This window comes from Phaenicophaeus curvirostris, chromosome 15 (genome assembly GCF_032191515.1).
Source record: "Phaenicophaeus curvirostris isolate KB17595 chromosome 15, BPBGC_Pcur_1.0, whole genome shotgun sequence".
Lineage (NCBI taxonomy): Eukaryota > Metazoa > Chordata > Aves > Cuculiformes > Cuculidae > Phaenicophaeus > Phaenicophaeus curvirostris.
Window position 1 is genome coordinate 1,346,967 of NC_091406.1, and position 27,061 is coordinate 1,374,027.

The window sequence follows — 27,061 nt, forward strand, 5'->3', positions numbered from 1 at the left end:
TATCTGTAAAAATACCCATTTAAAAATCATCCAGTGTTCCGGAGCTGACAATGAGCAAAGACATCAAGGTGCACAGAGCTGCTCTGGAGGCACCTCTTTGCAGGGCTGGCTTTGATCTGGAAAAACAGGCTCAGGAAACACTGCCACCCTCCAGCAGAGCCCACGGACACCAGGAATTTAGAATAGAAAATGAGAAAATCCCACTTGCTCATCCATCAAGAGCTCTGCAGCACCCAGGGCTCTCACTTGGCCAGAGGGTTTGTGCGCTTGGGCCACTGAGCAGCAGGTCCTGGGCTGGGAGATGCTCTGGGGTTGGGGATGGAGGAGCCCTCGCGGGTCCTGGCACAGCCACGCGGAGCCCTGGTTGGAGCTGCCCCCGTCCCCAGCGCAGGGACTCTCACCAGAGAGTAACACCCACCCCACAGAGGGGAGCGGGGCCACGGTGGAGTGAAAATCATCCAGAGTGGAGAGGATGCTCTGGAGAGGTTTTTCTTGGCAGGAGCTGATGAGGCTCTCGCTTCCTTCCTGGCAAAGGGACATTTCCCCCCCCGGGGACCCCCAGGCCAGCGCATCTCATCTCATGTCTTGACTCCTGGCCGCACTCGAGTCCAGCCTGGCCAGCAGAGAACAGCCTCTACCCTCCAGCCACACGCCTCACTGTTCAAATAAATCAAAGAAAATTGAAAAAAAACCCCAAACTGCCAAAAATCATTGACAAAACATCAATACCGCAACAGGGAAAACAAACGGCACGTGTGCTTTATGCCAGGACCTCTCTTCCCTATGTATTTATAATCTACCTGGGGATCTCAAAGGTTTTTTTGCCATCCAAGGACCCCACTTTCTTTAGGAAACAGGCAGTAAAAGTTTGAAAGTGTGATCCGTATGTACACGAGCAGCTTCATATGGGAAAAGTTCTTCCAGAAGCTGATAGCGGACTGAAAACAACCTTTTCCGACTCCGATTGTGCCAAGCAGCTGCAAGAAAGAAATACCAGCAGGAATGGAAAAATGTTTGCACTTATTTTCCTAGGCTGCCGGCCATCACGGAGCCTGGAGCAGGGCGGGGGGCACAGCGAGACCCCCCAGGTGTTTGCACAGTCGCCTTGGTCGGGGGGCAAATGTTTATGGCATCTTGGTGCAGAGCAGCCGGCGGCGCCCGCAGCCAAACCAGGGGCAACCGGCCCCCGCTTCGCAATGTGGAATCCAGTAGCTAAACTTTAAACCACTTCCTCTACCTCCTGACAATGCACAGAGGAATTTCCACAAATCCCAAGGCTGGCCTGACTTCCATTTTTAAACTTGGAAAAAGAAATACCAGGACATTCCTTTGTTGTTCCAGCTCACTCGCTGTTTGATCTGGAGCTTTTTCTCCAGCTGAGCAAATTAAAGAATCCCAGTTTCCCCTGGAATAAAGCACAAACCAGTAACAAATAACGCGCTTGCTTCTTTGATTTTCAACTAATCGGTTTTGAGTTGGACCAAAACCTGCTACCCTGGTCTGGTCCATGGGGTTTAATGCTTAAACAGTATTTTGGCCAGAGAGAAGAGAGCGACAGAGCCATTTAGAAATGCATTCCTGCCCTCTAGAGAGAGAGGGTCCAGCGCTGCCTTTATTGAACAGCAGCTATTTTGGAGCACATCAGCAGCTGACAGACATCCCTGTCTGTCCAGGACACCCCAGCCTGTCCCTGCCCCACACCCAGACACCAGGCTCAAGCTCAGCCTCTTCCCCCTGCCCGGGAAGCTCTGGGCACCAGCAGAAGGAGCTGGGGATGAAAACCGCGACCCCCAGCTCGGTGCGGTCCCTGCTCACCCCACAGGGACCCCCAGGCGATGTGCTCGTGCACCGTCACCTCCTGCGTGGGACAGTGTCCCCTCCGCTGTCCCCGGAGCCGTTGGGACCTGGAAATGCCATTTCCTTGAACTCAAAGAGGCTGTCGGTATAAATCACTGCACTGAAAAACACGGTACATGCTCAGATGTGAAGCGCCAGCCTTCAGTTTGCTCCAGAATCTAGTAACGGGCATTAGAGAAAGACAAGGGGCTTTAGAAGCACTGAGGATCAGGTCTGGGTGCTTAAACCAAGCAGAGACAAACACCTTGCCCTGCAGCGAGTGTAACTGCTAATCATAAACACTACAACCAAAATAATCCAGGCAGCCCCCTAACCACAAATAAATAGCAAAGCTAGCGGGGTGACTCCTGCCTCAAGTGTAAGGAAACATCTATTCTTCTGCCAGGAAGAAAGAGAGACACGAACCTTGAACTTGAGGAGGAAGGACCGGGTTCCTGTTGTTCAGCTGGAATAATTAATTGCATACGTATCGAGAGAGGCCAAGAGGGGAAGCACATGCTGCTCGTGGAAAGCTACAGAGCCAGTGCCACCAGCCTGCGCTGGTGGGATGGCCTCGGGAGGATGCGACTCCTCCATCATCAACTGCAGCTCTGCTGCGAGGCTCCGGGGACCCTGAGCCAGCAGAGCTGGGGCTGCAGACCAGCATCACCACAGCCTGAACTGGGCTGTGAGCCTCGTGTGGCTGGAAGGAGCCTCCAGGTGCTGGCCTGGTGCAGGCAATGGGTAATCATGTCCTCAGCACGCTGGAGTCCGAGCAGACCGACAGAGAGATCTGCTGCAGCGCAGCATCAAAGCATCATTGGGTATCATTAGTGACATTTTCTTCTCATGATACGACAGAGCTGAAGCTCAGACCTCTGCCTTTTTCTTTTTTTTTTTTTGGTGGTATCTTATCATCCAAGAGCTCATTAGCCAAGAATTCCTCATGCTGTTTATTTTCCATTTGTCCATATGTTCCCCACAAACTCAGCCTAGTCTCTGTTTTAAGTTTATACTTAGAAGCAGTAATTGGAAGGGATGAACAAAGGCACGAAGGAAGGCAACACAAGCACAAACAAACTCACCAGATGTTTTGGATTCCTGCATTTTCCCGAGAAGCAGGATCCTTAATGTTTTGATCATGTCATTGCTGTGCAGAGCTGTTGCATTCCAGAATACAACTGGCTCCTCTCTTCTGACTACTGGCCACAGAGGCAGTAATTCAAGTCACCGCGAGCAACCGAATCCGTTCATGCCGCAAGCAAAAGAAAAAAACAAGCAGCAGCTGGACAAGGTGATGGGGACTGGCCCTGCCTCGCTATGCCAGCACCTCTCCTTGTGCCTCAGTTTCTCATCCTCAGGAATGATGATGGTACAATACATCCAAACGTGCTTCTCACTTCCCCAGTAAACGTGCTCTACTAGAACAGACTTAATTGGTTCCAAACTTGCGCTACCCAGCCATGACCAAGCAGAGAAATGGGTTTTCACAAAGGACGCAAAGGGCAGTGCAGAGCTGCAGAGACCAGGTCCTGCCCCAGCTAGAAATCACAGACCCATCATTGCCCCGAAGCAGCTGGTTCTCCCCACCTCGGGCTCTCACAAAGCTCTGCAGCTCCACTCTTCTCAAACCCTACACCTAAAGCCAAGCCCAACCTGCCTCAATGCAGGCATTCGCAGAGAGAGCTGCGTGTATGAACCAAGCCCTGAGGTCCCCCCGCATCGATGCACTCACCTCCACCAAAGCCAGGCAGGTCTGCAGCCTCCAGCGCCAGGTCCTGGCCCATCGCCTCACGCGGAGCTGTGGAGACACCTGCAAACGAAGAATTAGTGAAACCTCTGGTAGCATCCTTCAGCAGCATCACTGGGAAGAGTGAGAAGAAGCTGTTGGGAGCCACAGGTCTGCACCGGCTGCCCAAACCGGGCACTGGCCAGCGCCAGATCCCACCCCCCAATCTCTCTCTTCAGGGAACTGGAAGAGAATTTACCCTTGCAGGTTGCACAGTCGCCCTGTGCCCAGCGCCTGGCCTGACCCTGGAACCAAAGGCAAGTCTGAGGAGAGACCAGTCCTGGCAACAAGTCAGGCACAAAGAGCTCCCCCCAGACTCAAGGGAGCTGGTCCATGTCTACACCGGCTAATTATTCCAAAGCGAACCCCAGTTCTGCCACCTCTGCTGCAGTCACTGCCCTGTACTTTATATTTTAACAGGCAGCCGTTTCAGTGATTTGATTTCACTTTGGGAGAGATTTACACAACTGATGGCACCTGCAGCCCTCAGGTGTTCTGGGCATCACTGGGTTTGGGTTTGAGGTCTTTTTGCAAAGTCAGGGTTCGGGCTTCGAGCAGAGCGAAGTTCACGTGTTCGTGCTGCCCGGCTCCCGCACTGGTGCTGACACCACTCCCTTCCCCATCAACGGCTTCACCACCCGAAGCAGCTCCCATGCAGAGGGGTGAATTCTCACACGGCTCCGTGTTAGCAGGAAGGTTTTCTGCTGGTCCACTTACCTCCGTGCAACCTGGAGAAATAAAGCAATCACTCAAGCACAGCCTTATCCATGTGAGGGGCACAGCCCATAGCAGGGGACGGTGCTGCTGCAGGTTAGAGCCCATTTGGGGTCCCAGAGCCAGGCTGGGGCACAGGGAGCTGGCTCTCCTGCTGCAGGCACAGGAGCCCCAGAGCAAGTGGAGCTCAGGCACAGCTGAGGCTTTTGAGCTCTCCCACCCTTGTCACAGCTGCAGGAGGGAGTCGCCAGTGATTGCGGCTTCATCGCAGCTTCCCACAGGGCCTGGGCACCTCCGGCCAGAGCTGCTGCCCAGGGAGAACTGCAGGGGCGGCTGCAGCCACTGTCTTCCAGCCACAGCACTGCACGGCCTCGCACAGCATCCCACAGGGTGACATGGACCAGCACAGCATCCCACAGGGTGACATGGACCGGCACAGCATCCCACAGGGTGACATGGACCATCACAGCATCCCACAGGGTGGCATGGACCGGCACAGCATCCCACAGGGTGACATGGACCAGCACAGCATCCCACAGGGTGGCATGGACCGGCACAGCATCCCACAGGGTGACATGGACCAGCACAGCGTCCCACAGGGTGACATGGACCGGAACAGCATCCCACAGGGTGACATGGACCGGCACAGCATCCCACAGGGTGGCATGGACTAGCACAGCGTCCCACAGGGTGACATGGACCAGCACAGCGTCCCACAGGGTGACATGGACCGGAACAGCATCCCACAGGGTGGCATGGACCGGCACAGCATCCCACAGGGTGACATGGACCGGAACAGCATCCCACAGGGTGACATGGACCGGCACAGCATCCCACAGGGTGGCATGGACCGGCACAGCATCCCACAGGGTGACACGGACCAGCACAGCATCCCACAGGGTGGCATGGACCAGCACAGCGTCCCAAAGGGTGACACGGACCAGCACAGCGTCCCACAGGGTGACACGGACCAGCACAGCATCCCACAGGGTGGCATGGACCGGCACAGCATCCCACAGGGTGACATGGACCAGCACAGCGTCCCACAGGGTGACATGGACCATCACAGCATTGCATGGCCTCACGCAGCAGCACATGGCAGCACCGCTCTTGCACTGTCTCCACTTTTTGGCTGCTCTGTGCATCCCATGCAGGAGGGTGTTCGGTAATCGGCCACGTGGCAGGGGGTGTCTTTGCCCCAAAAGTATCCAAACCACTCCCCAGGCAGACTGCAGGAACCCACCACCAGATCCTTTAACCAAGGCAGTGCAGCGTGTGTGCACAGGGCTGGCAGAGAGGACAGCAAAGGCAAGGAGCTCAAAAACATTAAAATGATCAATCTGTAGGCAGAAGGCACTGGAGGTGCCCCAGCGAGGACAGACAGACCTGCAGCAGGGAGGGATGGACCCCGCCACAGCTGCATCCTGGCCCTGTGGTGCTTGACCGCTGCACATCTGCAACCCCTTTTCTTTGCTTCTTTTCCCTTTTTTTTTTTTTCCCCTCCCAGATCACTTTAAAGGTCCAGTTTAGGGTTTAATTAGAAAAGCAGTTAAAGTGGCGACCTGGCGAGGGCCGTGACCTTGGCGGCCGCAGGAAGCGCAGCGGTGGGTGGGCTGGGGGTGCAGCCGCGCTCCCGCGCTGAGCACAGCGCCCGCCAGGCGCCCAGGGATTCACACTCAGCTGCAAACGCTCCTTCTGCGACCCTCACCACAGCCTGAGACTCCTCATCTGCTCAAAGAAAACAGGCATTTTGGTAAAACGTGGTGCTGAGCGCCCATTGCACTGGCACCACCTGCCACACGCAAGGTGCCCCGTCCGCTCTCCATCGCACATCCAGGCAGCGCCGGGCCCGACCATGGCGCGTGGCCGGGGTCTATCCTGCTGTCACTCATCCCTGGGACACACACGAGGCCGTTGAACCATCCCCGTCCCCCTGAGCTGGGCGCTGCGACCCTCGCACTCGGCTGTTGGACCCAACGGAGCTCGTGTTTCCCCACAGGCTGTTGGCGACCACTGTGCTCCTTATCGCCGCCGCGACCTTTCCTGGTTGCAGATTAGTGGCTGGAGCCAGTTGGATTTGTTTGATTTCTGTTGATGGTTATTAGGCAGAGGAAGTGCCAGAAGGGATTTTGACCTCGAGTTTAAACCTATTCCAATTAGAGCCACTGAGCCTTTAATTACCGCGCTCCAACCACTTCTGTTAAAGCAACAACAAAAACAAAATCTGGTAGAAGACGGGCTTTTCTTCTCGTCAGCCCCCCAACCTGCTGCCTGCGTTGTCCGTGTGCTGAAAGACGGAGGGCATGGGGCGTTTTGTCTCTCAAATCCCCTGGACTCAACAGCTGCCGCAGGTGACGCGGCTCAGGGGTGAAGCCCAGGGGCAGGAGGCACTCGGCCCTCGGCCACCGCCTGCGTATGACACCCCAGCACCCCATCCACTGCTCCCCAAAGGATGCTCCAAGGGCCACCTCCTGAGCATCTCCTGGTGCCCGGAGGACTCCAGCCAACAAGGTTACGGTTCAGGGACCCATTAGAGCTCACCGAGAGACGATGGATATTTTGGAAACACTCATCTCTTACTGTAACTTCTATTGAGTAATAGAAGCTTTTTAAAAAGCAGTCAAAAGCACCCTTGGATTTCGCCCCACTTGGTCCTGGGACATGGAAGGTGTTTTACTCACCCCAGGACCTTTTCTAAGTAAGTGGGAGGTCTTCTGCTTAGCAGTTTTATTCCTCAGCTTAATCCTCTATTTCACATGGATGCCACGGGCAATTAGCATCGATCTCCTCACAGCGGCCGAGCTCCCACCAGGGCAGATGGAAGAACAGGGACAATGGGCAGGCCCCGTGCGTTTCCTCTGCAGAGGTCCTACCTTCTTTGTAGGCACATTTGATTTCCTCCAGCACGTGCTGTTGCCCCTTTATATGAGCCTTCTCCGCTCAGGTTGCTTTTCCTTCTTTCATGGGAACTGGAAATAAGATCTCAAGATGTGCTTCCTACAATACCTGGAAAAATAACCCTTGAGCAACTTTCAATCGGCTGTACAATGTTTTAAAACATCAATTGTACAAACAAGTCTGGTATTTGGACAAAAATAAAATCGGCTTCTCTGTCACTGTGAGATTATTCAGTTCCAGGTGACTTCAGGCCCTATTAGCATTTCTTGGTATCCCCTCCAAGGCCAAAGGAGAGGTCCCGCGTTTGCTCAGGTCCCTCCCTCGCTGTGACAGTCACAGCCCGAGTCACCCCGGGGTTATCAAGATGTAAGCGAATCTAAAAGGGGGACTGAGGCAGAGCAGTGAGGTGAGGCTGCAGTTTCAGAGCTGCCATCTCAGGCACTCGCAGTACAAAAGGTGCGGAGCAAACCCTCCCAACCGAGCCCACCTCAGGAAAACCACATCCCTGCCCCTTCTGCAAAGGCCCCTTTTAAAACCACCATTGGAATCACAAGTAACAGCCATCACGAGGCTGGAGCCACCACTGCCCTCTCTGCTCTCCGGAGAAGGACGGAGCTTGACATTTCCCACAACAAAAAGATGAAACCCATCTCAGGGACACTGAGCTTGGATCCTGTCTGAACCTGCTCAGAGGTTTAAAGCATTGGAAGCAGAAAACACCCTGGCTGACCAAAAGCAGGCAGGAAGGCCACAGGTATTTATTCAGTTGCTGCAGATCCCCACAGACCTGCCACTCAGGTGGTGTGAAGTGGCTGAGCTGTCACAGACCCAAAACAATTATTTGAGCTCAGAGCTGGTGTTCGGCTACTCATGGGTTTCTTCGGCCCCATCACCCCCCTGCTTTCCCTCCCAGAACTGCCCTCTGCCAAGAACAGTTGAGTTCTAGGTGTCTGCAGCTTCGAGGCACTGGATGAAGAAGAACAGGAATGCCAAATATTCCAGTTCTCTGGATATACAAGACCAAATTAGGCGCAGATTCCAGGGGAGTAAACACAAAGCTGATCTACCAAGTTTGGGCAAATGGTATTCAGAGTTCCCTAATGCTACAGATTTTGCCTTGCAGGATAAACTTAGTAATTCTCTCCGTGTACATTTACTCGTTTAAAAAGGCAGCCTCTGCGTAGCCTCCACCCGTCTCTGTCAGCGCCACTGCTCGCGTGGGAGGGCTGCGCATTTGAGAAGTTCAGCTGTGAACCAAACCCATGGACAAAGCACTGGGCAAGGCAGGGCAGTGACAGACTCAGAAAAACCCAGCACACCCCAAAAACACAGGGAATTGCTGTGGCCCGACCCTCCCAGCTGACAGAGAAAGCTGTCTCAGAGTTTGAAAAGCCAGTTATAAAGACAGATCACTTGAAGCAGAGATTTGTGTCACACCTTCACGTAAAAGGAACAGAATTCCCACAGATAACCCACATTTGTCATCCACAACAAGGTGAAAGAAAGCATTGGAACTAAAATAAACACTGTTCTACAGCAAAAATTGCTACATAAGTGACATTTATTAATGTTCCGCTATATTTACAGTTTTAACATAGTAAAACTCCAAAGTGAATTTACCACTTGGCATAAAGCACAGAAGTGCACAAACTCTACATTTATAACACGTCATCGTCTCTGCTAACACAAATTAGAAAAGCAGGAATTACAGGTATGTTAGGAATTCTCTCAAAAGTCCCAAGCCAAAGGAAAAAAAAGCGTTTGTTTTGCAAGGTTGTTTTTTGTACAAAGTCATAATGTGATCTTTCATTTTTACACTGCCAAGGTGTACTGTGAAAACCCCTATACAGTCCCCAAAGTAGGCAGTAGGAAAGCAAAGTGTGCTACAACATTGAGAATATAGACTATTAAAACCTAATCCTTGTGCCACCTTCCAAATGCTCCTCTCTCTGCCACCCCCGCACGCGCTCACTCTTCCGTTGGGCCGCGGACAGCAGTGCCGCTGGGTTTTGGCAGCAGAAAGGTATGTGAGGACAGCAATGTCATCGCTGCCGTCCGCTGCTGGGACAGCCCGAGCCCAAATCGCTCCCGGGTGGTGAGGAAATAAAGCAAGCCTGTCCCCTGCCGGCTCGGGGCCGGGCTCATGCTACCCAGTCACTACAGAAACTACAGCAGGCTTTATTAGCACATCACGGACTCGACTGCAATAGCTTTGTCAAACATTAGCCACTAATGAGTCAAAGATTACAGAGTTCTGCATTAATTATTAAAATTTTACATCTAGAAACAAATAGAAAGAAATGCTTTTCTTTTTTTTTTTCCTTTCCGTTTTCCACAGTACTTCTATTTATTTGTTTGTTTTAAAGCAGGTGATTATTTTTGCTTCTGCTCCAGAGTCTTGATTCACTTCCTGCAGGTGTCCTGGTGCTTCTGGAGGGAGAATTCGCCTACGCAGGAAGACATTTGCCAGAAAACAGCTGTCGGAGAAGGATATTGAATATTGAGACTATAGTTAGATTGTTATTGTAGGTAACAGAAGGATGTCGTTCACAAAGCGTGCAGGATGTCTAAAGGCTTATGAAGGGTCTCAGCACGCGCTGACGTGACTCTAACTCTAGTTTTGTGCGTCTTTTACCATGCTGAAGAGTTAAAATTCCGTAGTGGAAAACAGACCCTGAATCAGACAGCACTCTTGGAAACATCACCATAAAGCTCTACAGGTGGGTGACGTGACTCTGCATTCGCACTACGAGAACATTTGACTGTCTTATCCACGCAGGATGATGCCGAGTTTTGTATCTTTACACCTTGCGTTCCAAACTCTCATGAACTCTCTATCCCAGCCACACCAGCTCGAGCTGTTTAAACTGTGATCCAAGAGAAACCGTGATCCAAGCCAGCACTTGTCCTAGGCTGCAGCGCTCTGCTGAGACACTGCCACGGATAACGCCCAGCGCCAGACTGGATGGCAAACACTAAGCTTTTGATTACATTCATCATCAATGGTTATTATTTTCTGATTTGCACTAATTACTCCTCTCCTCCTAATTTTCTAAATATTACCCCTGCTCTAAAATGAAAATGATCATTCACCACATCCTCTTCACTCTGCCCTACAGAGGAAATCTAATCTTAAGAACAGTAATACACTGAAAATCCAAGTCTTTTGTGGTTTCCCTGCCCAGAATTTAGGATTAAAGATTTAATTTCAGAGCAAGTGTCAAAGTTGTAATATTTAGAAGCGATTCTGGACATTTATCCCAGGCTGGATGGCGTCTTGAGCCCCCTGGTCCAGTGGGAGGTGTCCCTGCCCATGGGACTTCGACGTTCCTTCCAACCTAAACCATTCCATGATTCTGTGATATCCAACAGAGCAGATTCTTTTTGAAAGCTCTGAAATTACCCAAAAACAAGCAAAAAAATAAAATTGTTAAACTGCCCTACACCTCCATCCTCAAAACCAAGGAGTCAAACAAGGTCTCTAAATTGTGATTTAAATTTTCAAACACAGAAAAGTCTGTGCAACAAGAAACAAGGCAGTTCCCTTAATAAAGGAAAATTTAATTTTCAGTAAAGAAGGAAAATCCAAACAATTGTTCGGTGAGGAAGAGCCACAGACGACATAGCTGATGCTTGAACGCTCAGGTTATGTGACCACACAACAGGGGGGAAATAAACCCTCCGGTGACTCAGCAGGAATGTGAGAGGATATTACAACTCCAGGAGGAGGTCATAAACCATAACTTTGTTAAACAGAACCGAAACACTTAAATAAATTGACTGATCTATTTTTATACACTATCACCAGCAGTAAACTCAAGCTGGAAAACACTGCACAATGCCCGTGTTGTGTAGCAAGTTTTCATGACCAGAAGTGAAACGGAATCTTATGCAATCTGCAGTTTCTAATACAAGAAAAGTGCATTTGGAAAATCAAGGCTTGGTTTTAAAACCTGAACAATTTAATGACCCCCAATTTAAGGCCGGGGTTCAATTTGATTTCTTTATACCACTGTCCCAGCTACAATTGCTTCAGCCCTGTCCTGGGGAAATGGAGTGTTATTGTGATATTTCTAAAGGGAGCTTCATGTTGCACTCGCCATCTGGGAAGCAACCTCTGCAGGATTTCCTTCCCCTCAGGGAGGGACAGTTAATGTGAGGCCATTCTCTGCTGAGCAGGAAATGATGCTAGAAGGGTTCCACTACTTAAGCCTCCTTCTTTAAAGTCCCATTAAGAAGGCAGCAAAGTTAAGGTTCAGCCTTAAAAAGCGAAAGACTTGATGTTTTTTGGAACGTGTTCAGGCAGGGTAGCATGTTCAGGTGTGTGGGAGGGGTTTGCAAAGAGCAAAGGGGTGCAAGAGTTTGATTTCTTCAGGAACTCAGCAGAAAACTCGAACAGAATTCAGACAAATTGTTCTTCCCATAACATAAGCCAAAGACACTGGCACAATCTTCTAACGTTTTGTGACCTTTACTCATGTTTAGGAGATACTGCATGTTCCAGGCACGTGGTTTGCTCTGAAAGGCACTCTCGCCAAATACAGCGCAATACCAAGGGGCAGAGGTTTTGTGCTTATGGTTCGAGTCATGGAATCTAATGAATATACAATTCCTCAAAGCAAAAACTCAGCAAGAAATGTCAAGCATTCCTTCACTCCCCATCACGTCAGTTTGGACTCCAGAGAAACAGAAGCCATGCATGGGACACCAAGAAACAACTGTTTTCTGCTGCCTTGTGTTCTAAAAATACTCAAGCAGAGAAAGCCTAGCCTGAAAGGGTCACTGTAAATACAGTAAGAAACAACATAAATGCAGGAGAGCAGAAATTTTACCTTTAGTAAATAAAGAGAACTCTGGTTCTGGGAAGAGTGGAAAAAGTATCCGGCATCTTCCTAACCTTTGCATAATTAATAAATCCTCTGAGAAAGAGCAGAAAACCTAGATGAAAGAAACATTTGTCCAGTTAGCACAGGTTTTGCTTCTTCAATGAGAAAAGCAGCCGTTCAGCTCACCAGCACTAGCACGGAGGGACCTAAGCTGCAGGGATGCACAACAGCTGAATAAATACAAGAATACTTTTGGTATCAATGACACCTCATCTTTCAATTTCAGGCAATCTCAACCCCAAACTTTCCTTAGGCAATCACAAAACTTTTGACTCCAAATAAAAACTGGTCACTTCCGAAGGAAGAAAATAAAAAGAAGAAAAAAGAAAACCACAACCAGCTCTTCTGTGTATGATACTACAACAGATACGCCAGCTACTATGAAGACAAGCACTATTCTCTGCTTCCTCTGGATGATAAATAGGATGCTGCCACCAAGAAATGACAGCAAAATGACAGTGTTTATGCATACTTTTAAAACCTCAAAAGCCTTCAGTAAGAGAAGGAGCACCCCAAGGGTTACATTTCAATTTTACATTTCTATGCCTGTGTTTTACCAGTCAGTAAAGCCATGCTCACAGAAGCCATAAGTGCACTTTAAAGAGTTTCAAGCATCTGTTCCCTCTTGCTGCTGAACAAACACTCACCTAGCACGAGGAAGACCCACCAGAGCCAATACTGGCCATCAAAGTAACCAGGAAAATAGGTGGAGAACTGGAAAAAAAAAAAAAGACAGAAGTTAGAGCACATGGAAGTTTCTGACCCCAAATCTATTCTCACCAGTTTCAGCAGTAATCAGATCATGCCCCTGACATACAAAAAAGCTTACAGAATGTTACAATTCACCAGCTGCACAGATCTGAGGGAACAAGCTACCTCCACAAACTTTCATTTATGATTTTCCTACACAGGTCAGACCAACTCCAGTAAAGGGGAATGAAATAGATTCAATACCCAGCCATAAACTCTTGCAATCAGTGGAGCAGAAAGACACCACTGGGCAAACACTCGTATTTTCCCCTCGTGTCTTTGATACTTATGAACCACAGTCGCAGTTTCTGAAAGGGAAGACCAGGCTTGCAGCAGCACATTCTGTTAATTACACTGTAAGGCTAGACGGTGCAGCAAACAAAAGAACAGCTGACAAAGAAATCCCAGGTCTGCAGAACTCTCTGATAAGACTTTCTAATGGGAAAATTACCACCTATGGAATGAAAGGCACCAACACTATCAGAGTCCTGGAGTTCACTGTCAGTGGTAAATACAGTAGAACTCTTTGCTTTCATTCTATTCAAGTTTAAATACCTAAAAAAAAGTGAACTTGTTATCGAAGTTTAAATCAAATCCACAGTTAGCATCACTGGTTTCTGTCACCTCTTAATCCAGCAAATAGTTAACACCATTGTACAAGATGACCCCAAAAAGCTCTACTTTCTACAGAAAAACTTAGCAGATGCTGTATTTACAAATTACAGTGCCTCGTCCACAGAGATCAGCTATGAAGTGATGGCCCTAATGCTAACACTCTCTACTTCTACTCACGCACAGCTCATAGGACTTCTCACTTGAAATTCAAACTGTTGGCCTGCGATCTCTGCACACCATTGTCATAAACCCCACCTTGGCATGGGCCCCAAAGAAAGCTTTGCTGATATTTTCTCACAGTTCCTCCAAAAAAATAGTTAAAACTTTAATTTGCCATTCCTTCTAGCATCAGCACATCTATATCCTCTTTCTTGTTTTCCAGAAAGGTTCCTCTTTCACCCCCTCCAAGTTTCAAAAGCACTACATCAGCCTTTCTTGCTTCCACAGGCAGAGGTCTGTGCCCTGTCTTTGAATCCAAGCTCCCATAATACAAACCAGCTCTGCCCAGCCACCCCCTTCATCCCCCTGATGGCTGGTGGAGGGGATCCCAGAGTTTGTATGCAAATAAAGGCAAACAGAGAGAGCAGCTGCCTCCCCAGCTCCTCGCAGCCTGTGCACACTGCACCAGAGGGCACCAGCGGGCTGCTCCCATCCCAGCGGCTCCCCCTTCTTCCTCTGGCAAAAACCCAGCCTCACACCTCCCAGTTCCGAAGTCCCCAATTCCCTCTCCTCATCACTATCCCACGTTTTAGAGAATTGGGGTTTGCCAGAGGAGAGCTGAAGGAACATTACACTGGCGAGAAACATCCCTGTGCTGACAGAAGGGCTTGTTTACCTGGAACTGCATTTTACAAACATCAGATCGCTGTTAGTGCTCAAAACACAAACACATTTTGACCCAATACATAGTGGTTTGATCAGAAAGCACCCTACTCGGGTGTGCAATTCTCTTTCACTGCAATAATAATTCCAGCATATAAACAGGACAGGATGATGAAAAAGCTCTGTTCTCGGCAAATAAGGGGCTCAAAATCCATTTTGTTATAAAAAGCTAAGTTTATTATAACTAACATCAGAATAGGGGAGATAAAAACAAGCTAAGGAAGAGGAGTACCAGCGTCTATGGTCATGTTTTTGCACTACACAACTTACCCTGACAATAAGGATCCACTTAATAAGAGACAGACCAAATCCAGAAATGGCCCCATATCGTCCTGCAGCTGAAGTAGTCAGACAGAAAGAGAGGAAAAATCCAATCCAGTTGAAGAGGAACGCCACTGCGAAAGCAGCAGAAAAGCAGCAGGTCAAGCCCTCTTTATATTCCAAGGGGAAAATATATATATAAAAACCCATGCACACAGATTTTTCCTGATGACACATAAACATCAGTGTGAAAATAACTCTAGCTATTTGTGGACACCGCAAAAAAAAAAAAAAAAGTAAGTTCCACCGTGCACTTACTGAAGAAAGTCAGCATGAAAATGCCATCGTTTCCTATCCTCAGCTGGTCGGTGTCGTCAAAGTCATCCCGTGTCACAAAGTCTTCATCCTGTGAATCAGAAAGAGACAAGATGGGATTGGGTTTAAATCAGCCCAATCCACAAAGCAATCCCAGTCCACAAAGCAGGTCTTCAAGAAAGGGTGGGCAAATCCTATAGCCCTCAAAAAGCAGCGTACAATAGAGGAACACGAAGTATTTCCTTTCCATTTGAGGAAAGCCCCCCGTAGGGGGTGGGAATTCTAAGTCTCGAAAACCTACAAATGCAAGCACGAAAATTCCTACTTCTCACCCTGAGATATTAAGTCACTGGCAGTGCTTTTCATTTTCTTTTCAAGACAGTCAAGACCCAGCATGTTCTTGTTTGCACTGCAAAGAATCCCCTTACTCATCAAAATTACGTTTATCATCTCAGCAAGGAATCTGGCTTCTCTGAGGAAGTCTAAAAAGCAGTGGGCAGGGGTGGAGGAAGATGCTGAGTAAGAGATAATGTTGAAAAAAAGAACAAAAGGAAATAAAAAATGAAAAAATAACTATTCTGACAGAAAAGTTTCATCATCCTTGTACCAGCTACACTGACCTCTGGAGTAGTCAGCTGAGGAAGTGGCTGGAGTACCAATGGTCGATGTGTTAGATGGCTGGATAATTAATCCTAAATCTTTTGGTTTTTAAACAAAAGTCAGTGACAGTGCATGCAGATACAGTACAGCTACCCTGTCAGCGAGCCAAACTAAGCTGGACAGCACACTCTGGCATCACTGAGATGCCCAACATCATCACAGCACCCAGAGGGAAATTAAAACACCAAAAAAAAAAAAAAATCCACAGAACTCCTAGGATTGAGATCATCACCCCCGAAAGCATGGGTGGGAGGAAAACATCATGGCCCCCGACTAGCAGGAATTAAACCAGAAATTCTACAGGAGAAATGCGAAGGACAGCCCGCCAGGCATACTCACTCTTCCAGGAACCAGGGGGATTGTGGCTTCAGCCTTGGTTCTCTCTGCCTCATCGTAACTAGGCAGCGTCGTGGCCACGTTGTAAGATGGAGGCTTAGGAAATCCTGATTCATCCTTGTAGTCAAAATAAGCTGTGAAAACAAAGTTACACAGAAGGTAACTTGTCAGTTCCTTAGGAACACCATGTTGGGAGACAGAAGCGTTTTGGATGACTTCAAGGGACGCCAGTATCCCAGACCGCTGAAGCCCCTCCTGTCCCCTCCCCACCCTCCTAGCCTCTCACCATCCCAAACCAGAAAGTGGAAAGCATGGGAGTCCCTAATCTATAATAATATTGTCACACGTAGAGCACTGCTTTAACATGCCTGGCTGTGCCTATTTTTAAAGCAACAAAATGTGCTGTGTCTCCTGACTTCAATGAAGAGAAGTAGTCAGGTGATTTAAGTGACTGCACTGCAAGCCTCAGGGCACTGGTGACCAGTTTTTCTAGAGAGACACTCTAAATTGTTTTCTGTTGGAGGGGGAAGGGATTGGAACTGAAATCCAAGGTAGCATTTCTGAGCCCCACTGTCTGAGAGGTACCAAGGAACCAGGCTGGATGGGGCTTGGAGCCCCTGATCCAGTGGGAGGTGTCCCTGACCATGGCAGGGGTGGAACTGGATGGGCTTTAAGGCCCCTTCCAGCCCAAACCATTTCATGATTCTATAACCAAGACAAAAGAAACTGTTTGCTAAAAGCTGTCACTGACACAATAGTATGATGATTCAGAAGAAGTATAAGCAAGTCCCTAGTTACTGAAAACTGCAAAAGAGTGAATACTTTACTCCCTTTTAAGTAACAAGTTGTTTTTGGAAGAAGCACAGCATCATCCAAATGCCAAATAATACAGCGGAACCACAAATCCTCCCAGCACTTTAACTGTCTCAAATCTACCAAGAACACTGTGAAATGAAACTTGAACGCAACTTGATGGGATGACATTAGATGAATACAGCCAAAACGCATCTTCTAAACCACAACAATCACTCTGGATCAATTCTGATCCTTTGCAGCCTTAGTAAGGATGCCACAATGCCATCTGTCAATAAGGAGAACAATTAAGAAAGCAAGAAAGAACAAGACAGCAAATCTAGCTATTGCCTTTCAGTTAAATTTACCTGTATTCTCTGCGGAAATGCTGCTGTAAGGCGGAGGGGCATCGTTCACCACTGCTGCAGTCTCTCCTGGCTCCTCTTCATTCTGCAGCTGAACAGACCCACACACACAAGAGGTTAAGAAGGTTTCTCAAGTTCTGTGACATTACCTCTGTGGTTTTAATTGCACATGGCAGGCTCTTTGGGAGGCAGACAGTTCTGCAGCATCAGAGGTCAGGCAAGCAGTTGCCCTGCTTCACACTGAGTACTCCCGCTGGAAATGATCAATGTGTCACCTTGCTTTTAATGAGTTTTTAAACCATATCCTTGCACACCTGGACTTTGACAAAGCACAGCACACATCTTTTCAGTAGCTTTCCACTTTCCTGGCACTTCCTCAGCTCACTCTTTGGGAGCTGCAGTTGCATCTGTTTTAGTCAGAGAAACACCACGAGATACCCAACGAAAGTCTCCACCGCTGCCCGTGGCTGAGCTAAAGAAGAGTTTGTTCATAATGATACATCTAATGTACGAATCTTGCCATTTCCTTTCAACCTTTCCCACTGTATGACTGAGCAGGAGACAGTTTATTTCATGCACTGTGATTCCCACAGTGTATAAATAACCACACAGCTTATCAAATACACAACGTCACTGGCACGAAGCAGGTATGTGACACAAGCTTTGATCGCAGAAATGAGCCATACCAGACCAGAAGCATTCAAAGCAGAACTCACCAAGAAGCAACTTGAAAATTTTTTGCTGCCTAATTTTTGGTTTTCCTTCTTTCCATTTCTGATCAACAAAGAAACTGAGTTTTGACACAGAAAAACAACTCATTTCAAAACAGCCCCTTGGGACTGAAGGTCTGGCCTGAGTGCCACCCTCTTCTGTAATTCTGTAATCACTGGGAAACAGCAGCAACCCTGCAACTTCTTCCTTGGCACCTTCTTGTACCCACCCTCCTGCACAGCCCTGCTAATGCTCCTGAAGCCACTCAGGATATTTTGCTTTCTTTTCTGACACACTGCCACTCAAGCCCCTCTCAAGCATCCAATGCCAGGGAGGAGGGATATGTTCTTATTTTCATTGTGTGTCTGATCAGGAAAAGAACACCCAAATCAGCTCATGCTTCTAAATCAACGTCTGCACCCAAACCAGAGCTGTACATCTGAACTGTGAGACACACGAGGCCTACAGACGTGTTGAGAGAAGCATGGATTGTTTTCTCTGCCATTAACTGGATGGTCACACACCTCCATCAGCCACACAGCCAGAGCGAGGAACTGCAAGACAGTGGCTGGTGGCACTGTGGCCAGACACGATATCCCCGCTGGCTTTCCATATGGGGGCTGCCATCCCTCCCAGCCATATCACAGTCCCTACACCAGTTATGTCACAGCTCAAACTCACCTGCTGTTAAAGGGGTTTCACCTAGTGAGGTTTAAATGACTTGGGTTGGCAGGCAATGACACAAGCGTCTGTGCTAGCAAGTCCAAGGGGTCAGCTGAGACGGGGAAAGGGAAAGAAATGACACTGGAAAAAATACAGCAGCACTGTCCCTCCCTCCAGCTGTACCAGAACAACAGAACATCACAGAAACACATTTCACTGTCAGCTGAAGATCACTCTAGCTGCAGCCTCCATCCTTTCCCCTCTCACAGTTTCTGGACAAGAGAGGTGGAAAAAAAGGAATTGGTCAGCCTTAAGCTTTCCAAGTAAGAGCTCCCCACACAGCACAAAGCAGAACCACTTCCTTGAAGAAGGAGAAATTAAGTGATCCAGATGAAAATTTAATCCGTATTCCAGGCAGAGCACCTCCTAGCACAGATGCCGTGGGTGCCAAGCAGGAGACATCCACGCTGCTGGCCCCAGCCAGACGTGAACTCCCACCAAATCCATCGCTTCCTGAGCCCAGGAGCGAGGCTGCAGGGCACACAGGGTGGAGGAGACAGGTCCTTGCCAGGGCTGCAGTGTTAATGAGCTGCAGGGCACACAAGCAATTAACACGATAAGCTGCAGCAGCTCCTACCACAGCAATGCCTCTTCATGTTTTTCCAACCAGCTAACTCAGCGTGAGCCCTTACCAAGAACAGAAATGCTGTATTTTGCAAACCCCGTGGAGCTCAGTCATTAGAAGCAAACACAAACCAACTTGTGAAGTGATTGCCTATTAAATTAAGCTTTAAAAAAACATTTAAGAGAGCACTGCTGCAGAAATTCCAGAGCATCCTGCACACAGCATGACAGGGGCAACCCCAGGCATAATTCCATAAAACACTGAGTCAAACGAGCTGACTCAGTCTCTCCCAGCTCTGTATCATGAATCCTCAGTAAATGCTCCACTGTGCTTATCTTCAGCCTATCCATGAAAATTCAATACTTCTCCTCTTTTCTCCACCCACTAACACAGAATGCAGTCTGTTGACACAAGAGGAAAGGCTCCAACACCAGGGATGCTCTCCGGGTACCACATGCCCTGCATTACCTGCTCCCCAGTGAGGGGGTGGCAGGAATTACATCCCTGACAGTCATAAGGAAGAAAACACACTCAACCTAAAAGTAGTCATCAGGGAGAGGGAGGGGGAGAGGGAAGTACTGGATGTGACAGTGCTGCCAGAGGTGAAACAAGAAGGAAGAGACCACCGAGTGTAACATTAATTCTTACCACTGGAATTCTTACAAGGTTCTTTCTCCTTTCAGTGCTAAAAACCAATACGTACTCTTACAGCTGCCTCATGCAGGAGAAAGTGAGCTGAACTTACTGCTGCCTTCAAATCCTTAAGATTCAAGTAATGACACAAAAAATGCAATCACTTTTTAAAGTTGAGCTAGAGGCTGTAGGAGGTTTACGGTTAGAGAAAACAGATTTTCCTTCTAATGGCCAAGGAACACAACTGCCTTCCAGCCTTTTTAATGATTCCAGGCATCTAAAATTCAACTAAGTGCTTATTAGCAAAGCAGCGAGGGTTCATGTGAGAGGAAGAATGAGTCATGAGGCCTGTGTGGCCCAGCTCTGCTGCGCTGCCCTTGCTGTGGGTTCCCTTGACGTGGGCAGCGCAGGCGCAGGCCACGAGGGAGGCTGTGCCTGTGCATCTGCTGGAGCAGCGGAGCCCCCAGAACTCGCTCATAGCATCACAGAATGGTTTGGCTTGGAAAGGACCTCAAAGCCCATCCAGTTCCAGCCCTGCCATGGGCAGGGACATCTCCACTGATCAGGAGCTCCAAGCCCCATCCAACCTGGCCTTGAACATCTCCCCACAGTCTTATCTTCTCCGGGCTAAACAGCCCCAACTCTCCCAGCCTGTCCAAGCAGGCTCTGACTGAACGCAATTTTGCTGAGGTTGTGGGCTGTGCTTCCTTTGATTCACTGATGGGTTTTAGCTTTTAAAGCAGGACTCTTGTACTTGCGGCGTTAAAAAAATAGACATTAAAAATAGAAACTAAAAAAGAAAAATCTTTACAGCAATGCATACAGTTATGAAAACAAAAGGCTGTGATTTTTTTCACCAGGTTGCCACAACAACAGAAAGTTGCCTGTCAGAATGGGGTAAGACCCAGGGATACTGAATTTGTGTAGAAGATTGGCCCTGAGCAAGACATCACCTCTGCCCAACGCTTCCCTGGCCGAAACACATCCCCTGACAGCATTAGAGCTCAAAACTGATAACGTGTTCTGAAATATTTCCACATAAACTTTGAAGAAAGCATTTCCACTGAATACATTTGTTAATTCTTCCTAATTTTCTAAACTCCACACAGCTTTGGACCTATGTTGTTACCCTCCCCTTGGCCCAAGCCCTCAGGCTACATGTACATATTCTTTATAGTACATCAGGATTACAAGCATCGCCTTGCAATGTCTCATCCAAAAGATATTAATTCAGACATAGATTGTGAATTTTTACTGCAGTTCACTTCTTGTTTGACATACTGGCACGCGAGGCAGAACTGCACAGAAATCCACCAGGAATCCTACAGTGATGATAACCCTAATCAGAGGTCATTCCTGTAGTTACTATGGTTTCTGTGAGTTCTCAAAAAGGCAGATAATGAGGCTATTGACACAAAGAAAATCAATATTTTTTTAAGGTGATAGGATTTAGTTTTTCAGAACAATGAAATCCTAACCTTTGTGAGCCAAATGTTAAAAATAAATAAATAGATAGACAGATAAATAACGTGTATCCCTACTGAATTGGAGAGTACTCCAGCATGACTACAGCCTGCCCACAAATAGGTTGCACTTCACTCCCCTTTCAACTTTCCTTACTTTTCTCATTCCACATCCCTGGCCTTTTGTAAGCAAATGAAAGCTTCTGCCAACTCCAAAGCAGAAGAGAATTGTTTTTATTGACTTATGCTTCACTTTAAACGCATCCTGATTTGAAACCCTGACTTCACCCCATGCTGCTGCAGACTCCTATAAGTTATTAATCAGCAGGAATAATGACGAGCTATTAGACCAGTCAGCCCACAGGCACCAGCCCACTGCTCCTGGATGAGCAAATAACCATTTTCTCCCACCGCTATTCTAGCTCACAGGACTGCAGGCGAGTGGCAGCCCTGAAAAGCGCGTCTGCCCCAGGTACCTGTGCTCCACACAGCACAGTGTGTGCCCCACAGCTCTTAGGGCACAGGCTCGGCAGTCACACAATCCAAATAAACTCTCCCCTGGTGTCTCCTCACACCTGGGAGATGCCGATGATCCTGCCCAAAGAACTGGGAGCTGATTCCACCCAGGGCCCTGAGTACAGCCCAGCTTGGGGGAATGACCTCTGCATCTCTGCCAGCCTTCATTGTAAACGGAGAGCTAAACCTCCTGCCTCCACTCCTGCTCCTCAGAAATGCTTTTCCCTCAGCTGCCCCAGCTCCCTGCCGCACGGTGAGCACACAGCTGCACGCACACAGTGGGATGCGCAGAGCGAGGACCAGAAACCAGCGGGAGCATCCACCTGAAGGGCATGTTTGCAATGACTCTCCCAGCTACCAAGGTAAAAACACAAATCAAAATGCATTTTATGTCCATCAAAATACACCCTGTGCTCACGAGGATGCTGCTCTTCACTGACTCCCTCCAGTTAACGGCCTGACAACATGGAAACACACCTTGTCCAGGGAAACAAGACTGATCTAATTGCCTCGCCTCTGTTCCAACAGGGAATATATCAGCCTGGCCAGATCAAACAAGCACTTGGGCCAGCATAAACTTCTTACTACCAACTGCCCTCAGGTTTCAATGTTCCAGGTCTTAATACAGAAGAAATAGGTTTAATTTTAGATAGCTCTCATTACATTTCAACTTAACAAAGGCCTTACCATAACATTTAGGCTCACAACAACCTTTTTTCCTGGACACTAAGACATCACAGAAAGAATTCCAGATCTTTTAAGTATTTTTTTAATTAAAGAATGTTAAGTATCTTCAATGAAAAAAAAATCCCATCATGTCACCATATCTCAAAGTTAAGAAGAGGCAGAAACACAGTGAATGGATCTATCTCAATTTTGAATTTCTCTTATTGGTCCCAACGATGAAGAATCAGAATTCACACACACACAAAACTTGCGCTACTTGCTTTCAGTGTGGCTCCTTCCAAAGCACAATGCCAAGCCCACAAGAAGAGGTACCACACCTCCTGTGAGTGACTCCACAACCCAAAGCCCTGAGGGACGGCTCCTACAGCTGCTTCCCATGTGGGGTTACTGAGCCCCACTGAATTTCAGCAATGAGGGACAAGTCAGCTACGCGGACCAAGTCCAACGCAACCGTGATACCCGATGTAATACTTTCTTGCATGTAGGTCTATTTTCTGTTGTAACATGAGCTACACAATGATGCTGGACTACTACTGTTCCACAGCACTTCCCAAGATCTTTGAGTTTTTCAACGTTTAGTTTCAATCTGCACACTCATTTCAGTGGAAACACTAAATATAAGCTCAAGGGGACCACAAAGTGATGTCTGCCTCCCTGTTTCACTCCAGCCTTCCCGGATACTAAGCAAATGCTGTGGTCCTTTATGGATTTAACCTGTATTCACAAATCTTCAGCATTACATTTCCTCTACAGCTTCCCTGAAAGCAAACCAAACAAACCGAAAAACCTTTCTTCCTTATGTTTCCCATAGACATCTCCCCTTACCAAATGATCCATGATCCGTGTAAGCCTTTAACAAGTGGGACAGAAAGAAACAACACCTGAAAAGGAGTACATCTTCATTCTTGAACACGCCCACTGTTTCCCAGGTGGGTTTACGTTACTCACATCCATCACATGCATTTTCAAATGCCTCAAGTGAAAGGCGTGCCTCAGTTAACAGAGTGTCAATAAACATATCGAAAGCCTGGCTATTTGTTCCAGAATGGAGGCTCGTTTCCATTCTACACATGAAATACAGTTCTGCAACTGAACTCACAATCCAAAGGTTATATTCAACAGGCCTTAAACCACCTAATCCTAACAACATCCCTGTAGAACTTCCCCAAAGGCAAGTCTAAACCACAGACTCCCAGTGTCCCTTGCTGGAACACGACACCACCCAGAATAAGGATACCAGGACGTGCTGCAGCCTTCCCTCCCCACAGGCATCTCCTGTTCCCACCTCCAACACACACAGCCCCATCCCAGGGCTTGCAGAGGAGGAACTGAACCCAGTGGCCTGCCCCGCTTCACCCTGCCCAGTTCCCACACGCTGGCCCAGGCCCTGCTCCAACAGAAAGGGACCGAGGGAAGCAAAGATCTTTCTCTGGAGCTTTAGCTTTATCCCTCATGGAGCTGTGCCTCCCCAGTGTATTGGCTCAGACTGCCACATCATCCAACGCGTCATCGCAGGCTATTTTTTATCAGATTATCTAATGCCTGAACAAAGCACAAGGGCTAAAGAGTTAGCTTCAGAAAATAAACCATATGCCATCGTATGTTCCTTTAGCTCCACAGGTATCAGCGAGCAGACACAGGCTGTGAGCTGACAGGGCAGGATGCTGGGGGTACATGGCCCCCCTCATCCACAGGGCAGCACGGGCAGAGGAACGGGGCAGGAGGAACACAGAGGGTTCAAACTCAGTGATTCATCTCTGCTGCCCTCAGATTATACTCCTTAACTATCACCTTTCATTTTGAAAATACACGCACTCAGGGAATCCTACAACTTTTTTACACATCCCAGTGTTGCCCACCCCTCTATAGGGCTGCTCCCATATGCAGAACACGCTTCCCAGAGCCAGGGTTACACGCCCAGAGGGTTCAGCACATTTAGCTGTACAGGACCCACCTAGCTGTGTGACAAACTCTCCCCATCAAAATTAACAAGTTTTAAAGTTCTCAGTTCTCCTCCACCACCTCATAACCAAGAAATTTAAAGATTAAATGAGCTTGTTCTGAATTTCTGCAGGCTGCCTCTACTCACTGGCTCCCGTATTCAGCTCTCGCCCCTAGGGTTAACAATTCACTACAAATCTGGGTTCGTTGGCACACAGTACATTCGTTAATTATATGTTCATACACACAGTGAGTTTCAATGTATGAGGAAAAAAAAAAGGACACATTCGATGTTAGAGAGACTCTCCCACCCTCTCATCACCCCTCCACCTAAATATCAATTCTGCATTTTTAGTCTCACAGCTTGCAGGGTTTTGAAGCAACGCAAGCATTAGGAGCCAGTTCAGCAATAGCACACTTTGCAATACGAACAGCAGGGTTCTGGCAGAGGGCGAGGTAAAAAAAGCAGCTTCGAACAGCTATACAAAAGTCAATGTATTTATGTGCAAGTTTCTGATTTTGCACTCCAGCTCTAGCAATCGTTTCCCGGGGCCTCCATTATCCGTTTGTCTTTAGCAGGATAAATCCTTCGGGGCACCACGCAGCCACGCTGACAGTGGCAGCAGCGTCTGCTGTGTGTCTGTCAGACGGGTGAGCAGGACCTGGCCAAACGACAGCTTTACAGGTCCCTCTAAGGAAATCAGGATCACGCTTATCGGTCTGGTACAGGGCCATCGAAGGGCAATGCCATAGTGTCCTTTGTCACCTATCTCCATGGGCTGGAAGCAGTGGGACATGGAGTTACACCTCTGTGTAAAAGACACAGGTGGAGATGTTTGTCAGGGTCAACAGCGACAGCAGGGCTCTGACGGGAAAGGCGATTAGGGAAGAGACTGGCCAGTTATACCTACCCTTTCCAGAACAACAACAAAGGGATTTGTCTCCATAAGTGACCACACCTGGTTTATGCAGAACAAAAAATAAAGCCCAGGTTTTACTCAGCACTTCCGTTTCTAGCATGTGAAAAATCAAGGCCTCTGGCTGTCACGAGACTGATGTTTTGTCCCAGCGGGAAGGTGCATCTCTTATTCCGAAAGGAGCGAGCCTGCCCACGCTGACAATGCTACCAAGGCAAAGTCACAACACCGATTTCTTGCAAGAGCTTCAGTGAGGTGACAGCGTATCCTGTGTGGTCCTGAGGGACCTCTCCCCTAACTTTAAGTAAGGAATCTCCATGCTTGCTCATCAGAAGGTGTCAGGTTGCACATTGGACCCATCAGGTGGATGCTCCTGACAAAACACCTCCTTCTTCTAGAGGCAGGGAAGGAAAACTCCAAAGCTGCAGGAGGGAGCTCCTCAAGGACAGTTCCTTCACGGCTGCATATCAGAAGGTGCCAGGCTGCACAGTACAACCAAACTGACCCCAAACCCTTCCTATCAGGTGTGTGGTCCTGCCAAAATAGGAGAAGGTAGGGAAGGAAGAGCCCCCAGTTGCAGGAGGGAGCACCTCAAAGACAGTCTCTTCACGGCTGCACATCAGAAGGTGCCAGGTCACACAGCAGGACCAAGCTGACCCCAAACCTTTCCCATCAGGTGGATGCTTCTAACGAAACACTTCCTTCTGCTTCTGGAGGCAGGGAAGGAAGAACCCCTCAGCTGCAGGAGGGAGCTTCTCAAGGACAGTCTCATCATGGTTGCACATCAGAAGGTGCCAGGTCGCACCCCAGCCCCTGACCAATCCCAAACCCTTCCCATCAGGTGGATGCTCCTGACGAGACATCCCCTGTATTTCTGAAGGTAGAGAAGAAAGAACTCCCAGGTGCAGGAGGGAGCTCCTCAAGGACAACCTTTCACATCAGAAGGTGCCAGGTCGCACAGCGGGACCAAACTGACCCCAAACCTCTCCCACCAGGTGGATGACCCTAATGAAACAGGAGAAGGCAGAGAAGGAAGATCTCCCCGGTGCAGGAGGGAGCTCCTCAAGGACAGTGCCTGTCCGGCAGGGACTCCAGTCCGAGCCAGAGGAGACAGCGCGGAAAATGTGAAATAAAACCCGAGGTGATGCTGGGCGAGGCCGAGCGGAGCCGCCGAGGCCGGGACCGGCCCCGCAGCAGCGCCGGGACCGGGATCTGCCCCGAGCAGGGAGGGGAACCGTTCCAGGCCCGGGAGGCGGACGGGAGCCACTCCGAGCCTGGGAACGGGACGGGAAGAGCTCCGAACCGCCCCCGGTCCCCCCCTCAGCCGCCGGTACCGGCCCCCAGTCCCTCCGCGGGCCCTGAGCCGCCGCTACCGGGCCCCCAGTCTCGCCCCGGGCCCCTCAGCCGCCGGTACCGGGCCCCCAGTCCCTCCCCGGCCCCTCGGCCGCCGGCACCGGGCCCCCGGGCCCTCCCCGAGCCCCTCAGCCGCCGGTACCGGGCCCCCCTCCCGCTCGGCCCCAGCCCCCCGCACCTGCTGGTACCGGGCGCTGCCGCTCGCGGCCGCCATGGCGCTGGGCGGGGCTGGGGGCGGGGCCGAGGGCGGGGGCGGGGCTAGTGGCGGGCGGGGCTGAGGGGCCGGGCCTGGAAGCCCCGAGGCGGCCTGAGCCGGGGCCTCTCCGCCCTCACCGCAAAGCGTTTCTGCCTAAGAGCTCTTCTCGGTCTCCCTTCATGTGTGGTTATTTGGTGAAAGCCTCCACTGCAAGTGCTACAGAAATCCAGGGAGTCAGAAATGTTTCCCTGTGAGGG

General features: G+C 49.0%; 2 protein-coding genes across 2 annotated transcripts in view; one reads left to right on the plus strand and one right to left on the minus strand.

Annotated features, from left to right (window-relative positions):
- PDLIM4 (PDZ and LIM domain 4) overlaps nucleotides 1-27,061 on the plus strand; it is a 445,004-nt gene that overhangs the window by 191,425 nt on the left and 226,518 nt on the right. The window lies entirely within an intron of this gene.
- On the minus strand, nucleotides 8,781-26,835 carry NDFIP1 (Nedd4 family interacting protein 1). Its single transcript, XM_069869051.1, has 8 exons — nucleotides 26,787-26,835; nucleotides 17,103-17,190; nucleotides 15,946-16,076; nucleotides 14,950-15,037; nucleotides 14,641-14,765; nucleotides 12,771-12,837; nucleotides 12,070-12,175; nucleotides 8,781-9,714 (listed from the first exon to the last, which is right to left on the minus strand). Exons 1-7 carry the CDS (start codon nucleotides 26,820-26,822, stop codon nucleotides 12,072-12,074), a joined length of 639 nt encoding a protein of 212 aa, XP_069725152.1. The 5' UTR covers nucleotides 26,823-26,835; the 3' UTR covers nucleotides 8,781-9,714; nucleotides 12,070-12,071.